Source organism: Rhinoderma darwinii, chromosome 2, assembly GCF_050947455.1.
Source record: "Rhinoderma darwinii isolate aRhiDar2 chromosome 2, aRhiDar2.hap1, whole genome shotgun sequence".
NCBI lineage: Eukaryota > Metazoa > Chordata > Amphibia > Anura > Rhinodermatidae > Rhinoderma > Rhinoderma darwinii.
In genome coordinates this window covers 83,357,833-83,377,901 of record NC_134688.1, presented here as the reverse complement: position 1 = coordinate 83,377,901, position 20,069 = coordinate 83,357,833, and the positions used below count along the sequence as shown (strand labels likewise).

Here is a 20,069-nt window from a genome sequence, read left to right as displayed (position 1 = left end):
GGTAGACATGTTCAGAAGTTGCTCGCTTGTCGGTGATCAAATCTTTGAGGATGGCTTAAAAATTAGAAAAGTGATAGAAGCTATAAAAACACATACAATTCCTGTTATAAATACACTCACTATATCATCGTTTTTAGAAATGTATCTTTACATGTTAAAGGACTGTTTTTGGGAATGTGAAATACAATTGAATTTCTATTAGGGTATGTGCACACACACTAATTACGTCCGTAAAATACGGACGTATTTCGGCCGCAAGTACCGGACCGAACACAGTGCAGGGAGCCGGGCTCAAAGCATCATACTTATGTACGATGCTAGGAGTCCCTGCCTCGCTGCAGGACAACTGTCCCGTACTGAAAACATGATTACAGTACGGGACAGTTGTCCTGCAGCGAGGCAGGGACTCCTAGCATCGTACATAAGTATGATGCTAGAAGCCCGGCTCCCTGCAGTGTGTTCGGTCCGGGACTTGCGGCCGAAATACGTCCGTCAATTACGGACGTATTTAGTGTGTGTGCACATACCCTAAGCAAACCAAGAAAAATCATGGAAAACATACCAACTCTAGTCAGATATTGCCCTGGTGGGAGTCGGCCCAAAAGCAGCATTGGCGGCCCCTATATTATGTGGGAAATTGCAGAACTTTTTCTGAAGGAAGTGGTTATCCCAAGAACAGAGTGTAGTGAAAGTGTAGCTGATCTTCCATTTATCATTATTTTGTGAGGAAAATTATAAGGCTCTGTTCACACACGTTGGATTTGCCCATGTCAAATCTAACACGTTTTTGATAGAGTATTCGCGGTACAAATATTTTTTAGCTATAGATTTCTGTAGCGGATGTGTAGCCTCATTACCAGTCTAATCCACGTGGGGCTAATTCACTGGCTTTTCCGTGCTGAATCCGCAAGAATAAAGTATCCTACTTATTCTCACAGATTTTTTTTCTGTTGCATGTGAACAGGGTCACAAAAACCTCATTCTCATGCATTGGATGCAGAATGTTATCGGATGGCCAAAATCCTCATTAAATCCTAAACGTGTGAACAGGGCCTTATATTGTTGAACTATTAAATTGTTTTATGCAGATGGCTTTACACAGAATTGACTGAGACATGTAATGGTATGGTTCCATAAATATTTTGTAAATGGCCCCTATCTGTAAAGGTAGCCATAGACATTACATATTTGTTGACATATCCAGCCAATTTTGGTGGAAAATGCTGAAAAAATTAAGTCTGTGGTCAACCATAGGCATTCAATGTCCACCAAATCCAAAAAGAATTGTCTGGATCTATCAACAAGTGTCTAATGTCTATGGCCACCTAGATTTGAACCCAGACAGAAACAGATTTCATTTTCCAGGACCTCCCTGAATACATCTTGGGAGGTGAGCCGAGAAAGACTATGCAGTACTCCATTTAGGGGTAAATTTGCAAGGATGGCTAGAGTTGTCCTTTAGACGTCCTACAAACATATATATCTATATATATAAATATATATATATATATATATATATATATATATATATATATATACATATACACTACCGTTCAAAAGTTTAGGGTCACTTAGAAATTTCCCTATTTTTGAAAGAAAAGCACAGTTTTTTTCAATGAAGATAACATTAAATTAATCAGAAATACACTCTATACATTGTTAATGTGCTAAATGACTATTCTATCTGCAAACGTCTGGTTTTTAATGCAATATCTACATAGGTGTATAGAGTCCCATTTCCAGCAACCATCACTCCAGTGTTCTAATGGTACATTGTGTTTGCTAACTGTGTTAGAAGGCTAATGGATGATTAGAAAACACTTGAAAACCATTGTGCAATTATGTTAGCACCGCTGTAAACCGTTTCGCTGTTTAGAGGAGCTATAAAACTGACCTTCCTTTGAGCTAGTTGAGAATCTGGAGCATAACATTTGTGGGTTCGATTAAACTCTCAAAATGGCTAGAAAAAGAGAGTTTTCATGTGAAACGCGACAGTCTATTCTTGTTCTTAGAAATGAAGGCTATTCCATGTGAGAAATTGCCAAAAAACTGAAGATTTCCTACAACGGTGTTTACTACTCCCTTCAGAGGACAGCACACACAGGCTCTAACCAGAGTAGAAAGAAGTAGGAGGCCCCGCTGCACAACTGAGCAACAAGACAAGTACATTAGAGTCTCTAGTATGAGAAATAGACGCCTCACAGGTCCTCAACTGGCAGCTTCATTAAATAGTACCCGCAAAACGCCAGTGTCAACGTCTATAGTGAAGAGGTGACTCCGGGATGCTGGCCTTCAGGGCAGAGTGGCAAAGAAAAAGCCATATCTGAGATTGGCTAATAAAAGGAAAAGATTAATATGGACAAAAGCACACAGACATTGGACAGAGGAAGATTGGAAAAAAGTGTTATGGACAAACGAATCGAAGTTTGAGGTGTTTGGATCACACAGAAGAACATTTGTGAGACGCAGAACAACTGAAAAGATGCTGGAAGAATGCCTGACGCCATCTGTCAAGCATGGTGGAGGTAATGTGGTGGTCTGGGGTTGCTTTGGTTCTGGTAAAGTGGGAGATTTGTACAAGGTAAAAGGGATTTTGAATAAGGAAGGCTATCACTCCATTTTGCAACGCCATGCCATACCCTGTGGACAGCGCTTGATTGGAGCCAATTTCATCCTACAACAGGACAATGACCCAAAGCACACCTCCAAATTATGCAAGAACTATTTAGGGAAGAAGCAGGCAGCTGGTATTCTATCTATAATGGAGTGGCCAGCGCAGTCACCAGATCTCAACCCCATAGAGCTGTTGTGGGAGCAGCTTGACCGTATGGTACGCAAGAAGTGCCCATCAAGCCAATCCAACTTGTGGGAGGGGCTTCTGGAAGCATGGGGTGAAATTTCTCCCGATTACCTCAGCAAATTAAGAGCTAGAATGCCAAAGGTCTGCAATGCTGTAATTGCTGCAAATGGAGCATTCCAAGACGAAAGCAAAGTTTGAAGGAGAAAATTATTATTTCAAATAAAAATCATTATTTCTAACCTTGTCAATGTCTTTACTATATTTTCTAGTCATTTTGCAACTCATTTGATAAATATAAGTGTGAGTTTTCATGGAAAAGACAAAATTGTCTGGGTGACCCCAAACTTTTGAACGGTAGTGTGTGTATATATATATATAGTCAGCAATGAATAGTCACTGACGAAGAGTTTAGTGATTTAGTGTATGTGATTTACGATCATCTATAGTTTTTCGAAAACCATTACCTCCCATGTGGCATTATTATCAGAATTCTTTCTTCACAAAAAATGACTTCCAACATTTTGACTAACCAAAGCAGGCTAAACATGTGCCATAAATTTGCACTTGCCTGTCTATTGAATCATGTCTGTTGTGATTTATTATATTTATAACTTATGGAAAATATGAGTCAAATTCATACTAGCAGTCACTGAGTACAGACTTTTGAGGTATGTGCCCCCCTCCCGCGTACTTTGATGTATGGAAGAGCTATTACAACACCTGTTTATCTCGATCATTGAAAAAAGTATACGCTACACTTCTGTCATTACAAAGTAAGGCCTCAAGCACACAACCGTGCATTTGCGGCCGCATACTATCCGCAATTGTGAAGCCGCAAATGCGGATAGTACAGAACACATTCTATCCTATGGGCCAATGCACACAACCATGGTTTCACGGTCCGTGCATTGCCCGGAGCCCAGAAAACAAAAATAGGACATGTCATTTTACAGACCGCAATTGCGTTGTGGGCTCCTTGAAGTCAATGCACATCTTGTGTGTGCACGATCCGGGATTGCGGACGGCCCACGGATGACTGTAATCGCGGACCTTGCACACAGCTAAAATGAATTTATTGAGTTATATACTATATATATATATATATATATATATATCAGTCTGCGACTTTATCAGGAATTCTAAGGAAACGTTCTTGGTCACCAATAGTTATCACCACATTTGGTGCCTTTAACCAACATGGACCTGGAATTTTCCATGTAGGTTAATGCAAAAGTCAAATTGCTGCTGCTCTGATTTTCAATTGGAATATTTTTTCTAAAGGAAATATGTATGTGAATACATGTTGAATAGTTTGTCTGCCCTGTGGAAAATCTTCTTTGTATCAAGTCAGATCAGTTTAAGGTATCACTTTCTGAAGATGTTTTATATTGAAGGCTTACCTTCCCCCACTGACTCTGGCATGCAATTACTATGCAAAACTTTACAGATTGAGAGCACAATACCCAGAGTCATTTTCACCTCTTTAAGATAAGACAATGGCTCATATTCTAAATCAACAACCCTTCCCCCACCACAAACACCTCTGTTTTACTGCATTTAAATCTCTCAGCAGGCAAAAGGGACCCCCACCATCCTTCACTCCATTATATACATACAAAGGGATAGGGACAGGGAATTGCTGATTAGGATCTTCATTTCTTACTCCTATTTACTTGAAGAAAATGGCAATGCTGAGATGTGTCATGAAAGAGATAAGCTCAATTGTCACCCCCTCCTCTTCTGTTTCCATCAGGCTCAGGTGGGCTATTTGTAGATTGGGATTGAAATGTTCTCTTACGATCTTGTCTCTATCTTTATCAAAGTTTGGCCAATATTAACGGCCCAGGAAGTCGAGTGTCCCTGGTCACTAAATATATTTTAAATTAGGTTCCTTCCTGCGCTATTATTTCTGGTAATACCACAGACACCCTGATGGAAACCCATGAAAGTCAAAGGGCTCCGTCGGGCGCCAATGGTGTCCGCCATACGATGAACTGACGCTTCCAGTTTTTTTCGTTGTTCTGCTCCTCTGATTGAGCAGAAGAAAGGAAACACCGAAGCAGGTGTGAACAGGCCCTAAATCAGTAGGGCATGGTGGGGTAGTTACCTCTGGATTACTTAATGTTTGGTAGATGTGGCTGATAGATGGTATCTATCTTGAGAGCATCCCCTGTTTCTTAGAAACTAGCTATTGTTAAATAATTTACATAATTTAAAAAGTTAAATATTATCGTTGTTGGCAGCACATGTAAAGGATCTGCCAGACACAGCTTCTGTGTCGACACCCATGGTTAATCAGTCTGCATCTGCTCCTAGGTCTGCTGGAGTGACTCGATCTGCTACCAATCAGGCTGGTAGGCTCAGGAGTGGGAGAACCTATCACAGCCTGGCCAGACGGTTCTAGCTCCCGCCCTCGGTCTATGTATACCTTCATTTGCTTCTTGTCTTTGCCTGTGATTCTATCTTGTTTCCTGGCTCTGCTGCTCTGGCTCTGCTACTCCACTTATTACTATTGACCTCTGCTTCATTTTGACCCTGGCTTTACTGACTACGCTCCTGCTCTGCGTTTGGTACCTCGTACACTCCTGGTTTGACTCGGCTCGTTCACTACTCTTGTTGCTCACGGTGTTGCCGTGGGCAACTGCCCCATTTGCCTTAGCTTCTGTGTACCCTTGTCTGTTTGTCTGTCGTGCACATATTAAGCGTAGGGACCGTCGCCCAGTTGTACGCCGTCGCCTAGGACGGGTCGTGCAAGTAGGCAGGGACTGAGTGGCGGGTAGATTAGGGCTCGCCTGTCTGTCTCCCTACCCCGTCATTACAGCACATCTCCCTATGTAAATGATGGGCACACGCTGCCGCGGCCGATTATCAGCCGGTGTAGAAGAGCCTTTATTCATGGCTGGGTGACAATCCCTGTGGGCACTCTAATGACAATCATATTTGCCAAAACCAGGATACGATCAAGCTGTGCGTAGTAGCAGGGGATGTGGTCAGTGGGTTACAGCGCCCAATATTTATGCTCTTTTGGAGATCAAGCATTCTTGCTGACAATGATTATGGAATGAGGTAGAACGTATTCCTACACATCACCAGCCCTTTCATTTAAAACTGACAGGAAGAGAAATCTGCTGGCCGGGGTGCAGCAGTGGATCTGATATGGCCTGGTCATTATGTATGTATGGGAGCCATTCATGTAGTAACATAAGTCCACTGTTGTAGCGGTAGCCTGACCTCCGCTGATCATATTTGAAATGTTGACTCTTTTATATTTCCATTTTGCATCCATTTAGCAAAGTGTCTTATTGGATGTAAGAGTAATCTCCATCTCCACAGATTTGGTACAAATTACCCAGGCTCAATAACCTGCTCATCCACAGAGCCAGTGATGAATATCACAGGATACTGCGTTATCTCTTACCAGGAATGAGTTAATAGCAGCGTGTACCTGAGGGACCGGTTATGTCAGTTCTCGATTTGGCAGGATCAGGAGAGGGGTGTTTGCATTGGGGGGGGGGGGGGGATGTAGAACTCTCCCCCATGTGTTGAAAAGCTTTTCAGTTTAGCCCTGCTGGAGCATTTCAGCTATTGTGACAGAGAGGAGCAATCGTAGCTATCACATTCCTAAAATACACACCCAGCTCACACAAGTAAGCGCACACTCATACAGGAAAATACAAGCACATACACATCTCTGCTACACGGCTTCATGCACCGAGGCAGGAAAACATACATGGACATGTTTAAAATCCATAAAGTGCATACGTCTCATAGAGAGAGGCCCTATTATGGGATACAAAAGTATCAGAGCAAATATCTGCCTTTTTTACAACAGGTTTACAGGGAGTGTCAATTATTTAACAATAGCTAGTTTCGACAAGTAGTGCTGAAACTTTCTAAAGTGTACGCTATCTCAGAAAGGCGAGAGCGGTGAAATCTTGGAGTCCGCCCTATAGGATAGGATGTCGGTGCAATGATTATATGGAATCACTTTGTAGTTTACTTACACAGGAGCATCTATACAATGACTATGGAGATATATATATATGCAGTGGGGCCATAGATCCATGAGGGAGATTGGTTAATACTGCAGAAGAATGCATGAATTTACAGGACAGCAGAAATGGAGTAAAATTGCGTCAAAGATTAAAATGACACACATGGCATGATAAATGTGGCGCAAGTCGCTAGGCACATTCAACACTTTTCTCTTCCTCACACCACATCATGGCCACTGTACTTTTACACCATAAATTTGCAGCATTTTATGACTTCTCTTAGCTCCGTCACATTTTCTAGGCACTGTTCAAAACTGAAGTAAAAAGTGTCTAAAACTCATAACAAATATGGTTCCAAAAACGTGTGAATACAGGGGAGCCCCAGGACTGTTCACTTTGAAACCAGGAATATTGCTTTCCTTTGAGGGCACTTTTTTTATTATTTTATTTATTAGTATGGATTCACATAGAATGAAAAAACTAACTAAACGCCTAGAAGAACATAATACTAGTCTTGATGATACAATGTAACTTCCAGGACACGATGTACCAGCAAAGCTTTATCTCCTCCGTGCTGCTCTTATAACTTTGTCTTGCCTTTCTCTAGATAATCTGTTGCTATTACAAGCGCATGGATTTACTATAAACCTTTATTACTGGATTGAATGAACGAGTGAATGAAGGACGGAATCATTCATCCATCCTTGCATTCATTGACAAGTGTTCAGTTCTGTTTGGTTAGCGTTTTCTCCACACTAAATCCAATCTAATTGGATTTTGATTCATTTTGAATAATCCTTTTGGAGCCGACAAATGGTGCAGCTGTCTGTCAACTGGGTTTAAAACAAATTAAATGACAGAGAAGATCTAAGAGCATGGACAACTTAATCTGGCCTTACATATAAGATAGCTGTTTGGCCAACAGCTTCCCTGACTCAGTAGGGGGATGAGTGGCTGCCAGACACATCTGCAGTCGCTTATCACCTGGGGAAACAAAGTATCGTACAACCATTGTGCTACTCCAGTAGAAAGTTGCAGAACAGTCAGGGTGACCCTATATACCTTAGATTACCAGTACACCCAATAAAAATATTGGGATAACTGATAATGGCCAACGTAAACTTCATATAAATCTTACTGTGAACAATATACATTTTTCATTATTATGTATGTATGTGACCAGACAGTTTAGCTTTTAATTTAAATATAGTCTCCGAGTTCTTTAAAAGTAAAAGGGGTTGTATGAGATTAGAAACAGCGCCACTTTTGTTTATGGACTGCGTCTGGTAATGCATCTCAGACCCATTCAAGTGCATAGGACTTAGCCGTAATATTAGAGATAGCCAATAGACAAGAGAGGCAGGGTTTCTGGAAGAAAGCGGTCGTGTTTTTTTATCTCATTAATAAAAATAAGGATGTATTTAGCGTTCGTCATCTACTTTCTTCACCAATTTTGTATCTAAGATCTGCTCAATATAGGCATACAATGTCCATGGACGTGTTTTATGTAAGCTTTTGTCCCCAAATTCTTCTCTCAAGGACCAAGTTCCTACAGAAGATATATTACAAACTTCATTCACGTGCTGTGCTTACTTTTTACTGTTTTAAACAGACATAAATGTTTCTTGCACAAATCCTGTCTAAGACATAACTGTAATGTCCTTATAAATTTTATTTTTTTATGTGCAAATTTAAGGACGGGTAGATAATTCTCAATAAACTGGGGATACGTGGCCACTTAAAGGGAATGTGTCGCTAGAAATTTTTTTATTTTATTTTAAGTTAAACAGTTAGTGTATAGGTGATTACACATTGTTCTAATTTTTTAAATTTTTTTCACAAGTCAGGAAATATTATAAATTAGATTCTCATTTATAACATTTCCATGTGCTGGTCACTAGAGGGAGCAATTCACAAAATTGCAGCATTGGCATGTGGTAAAGCAACCTCATTACTTTATGCTGCAAAATTGGAGAAGACACACTCGCTCTAGTGTCCTCAAACAATCCCCCCTCCTTTATTCTGGCTAGTGCCAGGAGAAAGGAGGGGGTTGAATGTTGAAACCTCCTACACTGTGTGCCGCCATTTTTTGAGCGAATGCACAGTGTAGGAGGATTAGATAGTGGTAATCACACAGTATAACACGAACATACGCACACATCACATACACAAACATAACTTACCTGCTCCTGCCGCTGTCGCCGCCACTGCTGCCTCCGCTCCTAGTCTGAACATATGGCAGGAAGCCGCGACCGGAAGTAGTAGTCTTACTGTCCGGCCGCGGCTTCCGGTCCACATGAAAATGGCACTGGATATCGCTCTGCCGAAGACCTTCCTTTTGGACTTTGTGGGAGCGGCGCATGCGCGTTCCCACACTGATGGCGTACGCTATAGTGAATGGAACGGCTCCCGTTCGCATTCTCTATGGGGATGTATGTGCCGTATTCCATCTCTGTATGTGTCGTTAATCGACACATACAGAGATGAAAAAAAAATGGCAGCCACCATAGGGAAGTAATAGAAAGATAAAATAAAAAAGTACAACACAAAAACACGAATAAATAAAATTTATTTTAATGACATACTAAAAGCAATAACATATATATATATATATATATATATATATATATATATATATATATATATATAAAAAAATTTGTGACACCTTCCCTTTAAGTATTGTTCTTGGCCTCGTTTTGTCTATACGCTATAGATCTCTATGGCTGCCGTCAGCCTCTGGCTCCTGATAATGTTTGTTTGGCCGATAATTCTGTGTGGTGGACGAGTGTTTGCAAAGCAACGGCGTGTATTCAATAAACATATGTATTTTGTTCTTTGTTTTATTATTATTTTTTAAATATACAAGACAATGTATTGTTTACAAGAGAAGAAAAGTCGTAGGGGAGCAGGATGTACCAGGATATACTAAATAAGCAAATATAAAGCATTCAGCACTATAATTCAAGGGACTTTCAGTCTTGTAGTTGTCCTTGTTTTGGAAACTGTTAAAAATAATAGTAATTTTTATCTATATAGCACCCACATATTCTGCAGAGTTGCATACAGATTGCAAGTACATCAGTCCTCATCCTCACAATCTAATCTCTGCATACACAAATGCATACATAACATTTTATCAGAATTTCTGGCGTGTTTCATAAGATGGCCATACACATGAGATAAGACCCTAGTACACCAGACAATTTTGTCTGGTGCAGCGAGCGCCGATCAATGACACAGCTCGTTGATCGGCGCTCAATTGCTCCTGTCACAAGGAGCTGTGGATGGGGACAAGCGGTCGTTACTCCGATCGCTCGTCCCCATCCATTATTATCATGTCGGCAGCGCGTCTCCCTGTTTACACAGGGAAATGTGCTAACGACAACGATAATATTTAACTTTTTAAAACCATACGATCAGCAGATGAACGGGCGTTTGCTCGTTCTTCTGCTGATTGCTGCCCTGTTTACACAGGGCAATTATCGTCAATGCTTGTCTGCCCGATAATCTGACCGTGTAAAACCCCCTATAGCTGTCAGCCAAAGCTCAGCTGAGTGCGCAAGTCCATTTAAATTGACACCTGTGGCTGCTGTTCCCTTTTTTTTGTGGGAACATCGGGTCTTGCCTGTTGAAATCCAACATGCCCAACTCTTTTTTCCCCTTATATCTGCCATCACGGGATAGTCAAGAGCCCCCTACACATTAGGTCATCGGCTGATCCTGCAGCTATATCAGGTGTATGAGCAGCTTTAAACATATATGTTTCTAAAAAGGCTAGATGACAATCAATATGGCTGCCATTACAATCCGATGGGATTGGGGGTGTCTATAATCTTTCCAAGACACCTGAATGGCAAACGTGCCTACCTACTATACATAATACATTCTAGCCCTCACATATTGCTACATAACTACGCAGATTTTCTGCTCACAAATCAGAAAAAAAAGGGTGACAATTACTGAATATGGCGCAATGGGGTCCATTTTGGTTGTTAAGGGGGCTTTACACAGGACGATTATCGGGGAGAAGAGCATTAATATAACGCTCATTGCCGATAATTGCTCGATCATCTGCTGGTCGTATCGTTTTAAAAAAACTAAAAGATTATAGTTGTCGGCAGCACATCTCCATGTGTAAACAGGGAGACACGCTGCCGACATAATAATAATGGATGGGGAGGAGCGATCGGAGTAACCACCGCTCGTCCCAATCCATAGCTCCATGTGACAGGAGCAAGCGAGCGCGGATCAACGATGTCTCGTTGATCGGCGCTCGCTGTACCGGCACGCTTATCGGCCGGTGTAAAAGGGCCTTTACCCATCTTTGCAAGGTACAGATTTATCTAAAAAATGACTAATTCGAGTTTATGTCAACTTTTCATAGTAGGACCATTCAAGATCCTACATTTAATTTACCTAATGGGGAATATAAGCAAGATTAGATAATAAAACCTGTGGAAAATTCCATTGGGCATATGTTCCTAATGGGTATTGTACACTGTATGCTTTAGTTTTCGTTGTAACATTGTTAGGTCACAAATCCTATATTATCTTAAGGCACAGAAGTGATTTACAGCAGAATTCTAGCTTTGGCTGGGTATGGGAGGTGATATGACCTTTACATAATTAGTGCAGTGTCCTCCATGGGAGGAGAGGAATTCATGGGTTAATTGAATTATGGCACCTGTAAAATGTAGTATGTTCAGAAATGGCCGGTCATAAATCGCAATTTTGCCCACAGCTTTTTTCCACTTAGCCTCTCTGTGTAGCAGTGATGGGTTTCAGATCCTGTATTCTCTTTCATGGATTTTGTTAACTTTTCAACATTATAAGCTTTTCACATCTCATGCAATCTATTAATACATTCTTCCAAGTGGACACTTTGTGTGTTCTGTCCTCCCACACATCAGATAGCTCTGTAATGAACACCTTCCTTCAACCTCACCACTCCGTCTCTGTCATCCATTTCTGTCTGAATGAAAAGCATCACACAAGACAATGCTGGAACTTGATGGATGTTCCTCGCAAACTAGATGAGGATTAGCTGCTAATTGTCAAAGGAAATGTAATTACGGTTATTTCTTCAGAGATCACCCTATGGCTGATTAATTGAAGACCACAATACCTGCACTTCATTGTGTGACATTTTACCATCTGAAAGCCGTCTTCCAATTCAGCTTCATTCTTCTAAATGTTTGGCTACATCTAGCGCCAGATTTAAAAAATGTTTTGTTGGCCCCCTGCTTTTTTCATAGAAAGAAAAAAAAATAGATACAAAAATGTATCTAATAACAGTGTAATTATTATGCTCATAAAATATGAGCATAGTGTCCATATAAGAGTGCCATAGAGAACCATGCATTGCCAATGCAGTTAATTGCATAAATAGTACCACCATACAGTGCCATCAAATAATGGCCATACAGTGCTAAATAAAATCATCATACAGTGCCACCAAATAACGGCCATATAGTGCTAAATAAAATCACCATACAGTGCCACCAAATAACAGCCATACAGTGTTAAATAATATCACCATACAGTGCCACCAAATAATGGCCATAGAGTGCTAAATAATATCACCATACAGTACCACCAAATAACGACCATAAAGTGCTAAATAATATCACCATACAGTACCACCAAATAACGACCATACAGTGCTAAATAATATCAGCATACAGTGCCACCAAATAACAGCCATACAGTGTTAAATAATATCACCATACAGTGCCACCAAATAACGGCCATACAGTGCTAAATAATATCACCATACAGTGCCACCAAATAACGGCCATATAGTGCTAAATAATATCACCATACAGTACCACCAAATAACGACCATACAGTGCTAATTAATATCACCATACAGTGGCACCAAATAATGGCCATACAGTGCTAAATAATATCACCATACGGTGCCACCAAATAATGGCCATACAGTGCTAAATAATATCACCATACAGTGCCACCAAATAACAGCCATAGAGTGCTAAATAATATCACCATACAGTACCACCAAATAACGACCATACAGTGCTAATTAATATCACCATACAGTGGCACCAAATAATGGCCATACAGTGCTAAATAATATCACCATACAGTGCCACCAAATAACGGCCATACAGTGCTAAATAATATCACCATACAGTGCCACCAAATAACGGCCATACAGTGCTAAATAATATCACCATACAGTGCCACCAAATAACGGCCATACAGTGCTAAATAATATCACCATAGAGTGCCACCAAATAACAGCCATACAGTGTTAAATAATATCACCATAGGGTGCCACCAAATAACGGCCATATAGTGCTAAATAATATCACTATACAGTGGCACAAAATAACTGCCATATAGTGCTACATAATATCACCATACAGTGCCAAAATGAAAACAGCAGGTTTAGCCCCTTCAAAAAAGAACATTATTTTGATAGAACATTCTTTTATGCTGAACTTTATTATGTTGCATAGTTTTATGGAGCTGAAAAACTCAACAGTGTTAAGTTACACTATCATCTTAACATTATGTATCTTTGTTGTCAGAAGGGCTACACGACAAAATTTGCTGCATTGTGTGTCCTATGGCACTTTAGTGTGTTATATACATGCGACATTTGTAGCAGTGACCACTTCAGCATCATTGAAAGGCACTGGTATTGCTGCATGGTGGGGCTGGGCAATTATAACCTAAATCAAAATCACGATTAATTGAACATGTAAATTCGATTATGATTATTGAATGATTATTTAGACAACACCCCTTTTTCATGCCACACCCCCTATTTGCATGCTACGCCATTGAATTAATATTTATCCCCTGAGCCTGCTGTATACAACTGTATATAATATACCCCCTGAAACTGCCCCGCACAGTATATTGCCCCATAGTGCTCCCCACACAGTATAATGCCCCATAGCTGCCCCATAGCTGCCCCCACACATTATAATGCTCCTATAACTGCCTCCACACAGTATAATGCCCCTATAGTTGCCTTCTACACAGTATAATGTTCCTATAGCTTCCACCACACAGTATAATGCCCCCATAACTGTCCCACAGAGTATAATGCCCCCATAACTGCCCTCCACACATATAATTCCCCCATTTCTGCCCTCCACACAGTATAATGTCCCGCATAGCTGCCCTCCACACAGTATAATGTCCCGCATAGCTGCCCTCCACACAGTAGAATGTCCCGCATAGCTGCCCTCCACACAGTATAATGTCCCGCATAGCTGCCCTCCACACAGTATAATGTCCCGCATAGCTGCCCTCCACACAGTATAATGTCCCGCATAGCTGCCCTCCACACAGTATAATGTCCCGCATAGCTGCCCTCCACACAGTATAATGTCCCGCATAGCTGCCCTCCACACAGTAGAATGTCCCGCATAGCTGCCCTCCACACAGTATAATGTCCCGCATAGCTGCCCTCCACACAGTATAATGTCCCGCATAGCTGCCCTCCACACAGTATAATGTCCCGCATAGCTGCCCTCCACACAGTATAATGTCCCGCATAGCTGCCCTCCACACAGTATAATGTCCCGCATAGCTGCCCTCCACACAGTATAATGCCCCCCATAACTGCCTTCCACACAGTATAATGCCCCCATAGCTGCCTCTACATAGTATAATGCCCCCATTACTGACTTCCACACAGTATAATGCCCCTTTAGCTGGCCTCACACAGTATACTACCGCCATATCTGCCCCCAAAGCTGCACCCCACACAGTATAAAGTCTCCCATAGCTGCTCGTACGCTCTAAAATGCCCCCACAACTGCCCCCAATAATGCCTGATAAAAATAATAATATACTTACTCACCTAACCCTGTTCCAATGATGAGTGGATGAGATCCCTCTGCTCCTCTGGTCTTTGCAGCTCTGCGCAGACAGGCGCGATGACGTCACTGCCTCGCGTCAACGATACATAGTGAATGGTAGAGCAGGGACCTTACGGTCCCCTGCTCTACCATTGGGTTCAACTGTATCTGCGTCCTGAAAATGCAGATAGTTTAAACCGAGAGAAAATAATTTATAAAACTGAAATTCGCAAGAGGACGTAGAATAATTGCGCTGAATTTTGATTCTTTTTTTATTAATTGCCCAGCCCTATTGCAGGGATACTACCAGTAAAGCAAAGTCTATTATTATGTAGCCCATCTTGTAACCATGATTAGTATGTACGTTTTTGTAAGAATATTCATTATAAAGTATGAATTACAAATAAATATGATAATCAAACAGTTGATGAAAGTTTAAGGAACATAAATATGCACTGCAGCCGGATCTTACACTGTTGTATCTATAAAGGTGGTGATCTGGGATTCTTCTTTGCCTGCTGTTCTCCAGGGACATAAGTTGCAAGAGCCCAGTCTCTTAACCTGGCAATGCTGGAATGTGCTTCTCAGGGCATTGTAACAGGAAATTCTATGTGTGTTGAAAGCTCGGATAAAAAGCATCTGCAGAGCTGCCCCGAGGGATGTTCTCGGCCTAAGGGGGCTGCGAAGGCTGGGTTACATTAGGGTTAAGGCTGCCTTCTTTCCCCCTCTCCTGGTTATTTTGGGCTGTGCTAAATTAGTAGCATATGTCTTTGTGATATTCACATTGCAACTTCCTTTAGTCAAATACCCTGCCTAATAGCAAGGGAAGAAATAATGAAATCCCTCTGTATTAAAAGGTCTCAGATTAGGATATTCTCATCCATCTGTCTAAATTCATCACTACTTCCTTTCTTCAAGTAGAGCTTCTGGTGGCCATTACCTGTGCCCTGTACACCAAGGGGAGGTCACCATACTGAACCCGTACATGATGATTCAATCTATCAATCGATCTACTATGAATCACGAACAAAGCCGATATATATCAGGCTGAAATCTCGGTTGATTCAGAATTAGGAATATCAACCACTCGGGATTTTCTTGGGCTCTATGGGAGTATATACATGCAGCTCAAATAAATAAATGGGCATCTAGTGTCTATACATAATTGTGAGACATCCATTATTAGAAATGTTGTTGGTAACTATGTATGAGCACATGTATGTTTATGTGTCGCGTCTGACCTTCTGGCCTCAACATCTTGAAGTAGTTCTGTGTTTCTATAAAAATAACTTTTGTAAAGCCGGAGGAAAGAAGAAAAGGTTCAAGGCCATGTCACAGGTATAAATAACAAACGACATGCACTGTAGTACCAGCGATCACCACAAACGTGGCCCAGGTTACATTTTGTAAGTGGTAGTTGCTTCGTAGATTTTACCTTCCAGACATCCCTAACCACCTTGTTTTTCTTCTTATTTGTACACAGCCGTAGAAACACAAAGTACCAGCTCAGAGGAGATGGTGCCAAGTTCTCCATCACCTCCCCCACCTCCACGTGTTTACAAGCCTTGTTTCGTGTGCAATGATAAGTCCTCTGGATATCACTACGGGGTCAGCTCCTGCGAAGGGTGTAAGGTGAGAGACCATAGTCATTCCTGTGCATGTTTCTCCAATTTTCAGCCATGTACTGAGGACACACCAGTAAGGCTTAGTTCGCATATGTGTTAGGGTTCCGTTCTGACGTTCCGTCGGAGCTTTCTGTCAAAACGGAACCCTGACTGAAACAAACGGAAACCATAGGTTTCCGTTTGCATCACCATTGATTTCAATGGTGACGGATCCAGTGCATGTCTCAGTCGTGCAAGGGTTCCGTCGTTTTGATGGAATGAATAGCGCAGTCGACTGAGGTATTGATTCTGTCAAAACTACGGAACCCTTGCACAACTGAGACAAACGCAAACCATTCGGATCGGATCCGTCACCATTGAAATCAATGGTGATGCAAACGGAAACCTATGGTTTCCGTTTGTTTCAGTCAGGGTTCCGTTCTAAAGGAAAGCTCAGACGGAACACCAGAATGGAACCCTGACATAGATGTGAACAAACTGTAAGCCACCACTAAAGATTTTCTAGTTTTTTTTATAAAGAACCCCATAATCCATTTATGAATGCCCATTAGATGTTTAGTTCATGAACATCAACTTTCATGAGACTTCATGGTTTAATGTTTAATTCATACTCTTCTCAGAGACAGGTAACACATTTCTTAGACTGTACCTCTTGCGCTCACATGGTGGATGCAGACATTATTTGTCCATACAGAGCCAATGACGAAAAACTTTGTGGCATTACTACTAGTGGACAAAACCTCTGTATTACAATGCTGTACAGAGGCACAATACGGTGACACATGGAGTGCCCACAGCTCCATAGAACGGACCTGTGTACTGCCATATAGGCACCATATGCCTGTTTTTTTTGCAGGCAGAAAAATCTGCATCAAAATTCCTTGAGCGCCGTGGACAAAAAAATGCAGCGAAAAGCGCCTTCTCTGCCTCCCATTGATTTCAATGGGAGGTCAGAGGCGTAACCGCAGCAAGAAAGAGCATGCCACTTCCATTGAAACGCCTCCGCCTCCCATTGAAAACAATGGGTGGCGGTTGCGACTGTTTTTTGGGGCTGATTCTGATGCAGTTTCCACGTCAAAATCAGCGTAAAAAAACTCTGTGTGAACTGGGCCTAAGGCCCTGTTCATACAGCGGAACTTTTGCGGCTGATTCCACCACAAAATTCCACATCTCATTAATTTCAATAGGAGTCGGACACTTCTTTATCCTGCTAGTTGATGTTTTCATGTAGCGGGGAGAAAAAGCGTCCTGGCCGGGCTTCGGGCGGATTTCGCCCGCACTATCCATTGAAGTCAACGGGAGGAGGAATCTCTCTGCCAAACGCAGGAATAATTACGCGGCGGATTTTGCGGCGGGACCGACCTGGAACCTGCGGTACCTTCCGTCTGAAAGTTTTTCAGACTGAATTTCTGCTGCGGAAAGCAGCGCTTGAAAGAAACCAAAACGTCAATACTTACCCCCTTCTCTGCGCCTAGTTAGGCCTCCTACAATGACGTTGCAGGCCATGTGACGCTTCATCCTATGAGTGGCTGCAGCAGTCACATGGAATGAAACGTCATCCCCGGAGGCCGGATTGCAGGAAGAAGGAGAGAGTTCTGGGTAAGTATGAGTTATTTTTTTCCAGAGTTGCAATTTTTGCGGCATAATCGCTGTGATTACGCCGCAAAAGTCGCAACACTTGGCTTTCTGTTGTAGGTTTGGCATCCCCATTGAATTCAATGGGGAAAACACGCAACAAAAATTCCACAAAAACGCAGCATAAATTGACATGCTGCGGAATTAAATTCCGCACCGCAGGTCAATTGATTAACGTGTAAGCTTAGTTTTTTTACGCAGCGTGGGCATGAGATTTTCCAAATCTCTTCCACTTTGCTGCTACTGTAAATGCTGTGGCATTTCCGCACACAATTCCGTTGACGAAATTCTGCAGCGTTTACGCTACATGGGAACCCGGCCATAGACAGACAAAAACACACAAACATGAGAAGAACATAACAATTCAATGGATGTGGACTACCTGGTTGAAATTCAAGCAATAACCCCGGTACTACTAAGCAGAAACCTCAGCTACTGTGCTAAACCAATGCAAAATAGACTTTATAAGTGATACAAACAGCTTATTATACTCCGCAAAGGTGAATTTCGGGATGGAAATTTTACGCAGCGTGTGGATGAGATTTGTTAAGTCCCACCCACTTTGCTGCTACTCTATTCTGCTGCGTATTTTCCGTCTGCAATTCCGGACGGAAAATTTCGCAGCACTTGCGTTACGTGTGGAGAAGCCCCAATTGTAGCGAGCAGGCCTTGATTTTTCTTGCAGTGATTCCTGATACTTTTATCTGACTAACTCTGTTTCACCCCTCTTTTCCTCTGTCATTGTCTCAGTATCTCCATCTGTTAGAGTTTTACTTTCCCCTGACTCATTTGTCTCCCTCTCCCCATGCCATCACGCATTCATCATCTGTGTCTATTTAGAATAATCAATGATTTCAGCTCAGTATTTGCTCCATTCCCTGCACCACAGAGGGTGGTACATGTTCAAACAGTTCTGCTGGAAAAGGGGCTGCTTCATATTTGGAAAAAAAAACATTCCACTATTTTTTCAGAACATTTTCTTCTGGTGATCAATAGCGTGCAATCTCCTGCTTTGTTTTCCTAGTTTCTTACCTCCTCCGCTATGATCTTGTAGTTCATTCTTTTGCAATTTTGTGTCAAATGTACAGAATGTCTCTTTCCATTGGTCACTATCTCTACCATTATGTCCTCGAAGTTAACTGTATCTGTCTCCCACACACTTGTTCTTATATAAATCACTCCTGTCTCATTATTGGTCTTTTCTTCAGTTCTTTTGTCTTACGCTCACCCCATCCGTTCACCTCACACCCTTCCCTCTGTCTGGCAGGGCTTCTTCCGGCGCAGCATACAGAAGAACATGGTGTACACTTGTCATCGTGATAAGAACTGCCAGATCAATAAAGTGACACGAAATCGGTGCCAATTTTGCCGACTACAGAAATGCTTTCAGGTCGGGATGTCAAAAGAAGGTGAGTTATTGTAAAGCGTTCAATAGTATGCAGGGTATAAAAAGAAAATAGATAATACTATTAGAAGAGGGGTCAGGGATTTCACACCAGGGTCTGACATGTATTCTGCATTCCTTGTAATCCCAGCACCTCATTTTGTCCCTTGGGTGCTCATCTAAACAGATTCTTTACACAGACAGGCTCCTCGATTCTGAATTCCAGAAGGGTAAACATATACTCAAGTAACAGGCGAGCCCCACACCCATCATCAAAGTGAGAAACGCTTTATTCCGTAATTCCACGGGGAGAAGATTAAAGGAAAACTGCACAATTTCAACCTATTAAGCAGGTCCTATTTATTGACATATACATTACATGAAGTGTAGCTTATTGTATAGGTCATGGCAACATTTCAAATCTTCTCCAGATTTATTTCCTTTGAATTGACATTTGTAAACACTCTGTTGGAGCTGTCGTGTGTGGTGCCGACGCGATTGGTATTTTTACATAATCATGTTATTCATTTAATTATTTTTAGTCATTTTTTTTACACGCCAAGAGTCGGTATTGAAACTAATGAGGTTTTTTCCCCAGTGGCTAACAAAAAATATTAACATTTTTGGGACTTTGAATTTTCTATGAGTTTTATTTTATTTACTTGTTTAATATGTGTTAAGGGGGTGTTCACATATGCATCAAACTTTCGTTCATGGGTTTCGATAGACCTTTCTGTAGAGGGTTGTTAGACCATGAACGAAAGGGTGACGCTGATGAGAACAGGCCCTTAA

General features: G+C 41.6%; 1 protein-coding gene across 3 annotated transcripts in view; it reads left to right on the top strand.

The window, feature by feature from the left end:
• The window catches only part of RARG (retinoic acid receptor gamma), a 135,503-nt gene that overhangs the window by 98,394 nt on the left and 17,040 nt on the right, over positions 1-20,069 (top strand). For 2 of the 3 annotated variants that reach the window (XM_075851832.1, XM_075851833.1), the window contains exons 2-3: positions 16,117-16,265; positions 19,161-19,302. In XM_075851832.1, the coding sequence (XP_075707947.1) occupies positions 16,117-16,265; positions 19,161-19,302 (291 nt within the window). Of the gene's footprint in view, positions 1-16,116; positions 16,266-19,160; positions 19,303-20,069 lie in introns of those variants that run through there. The other variant, XM_075851834.1, reaches the window with a different exon arrangement.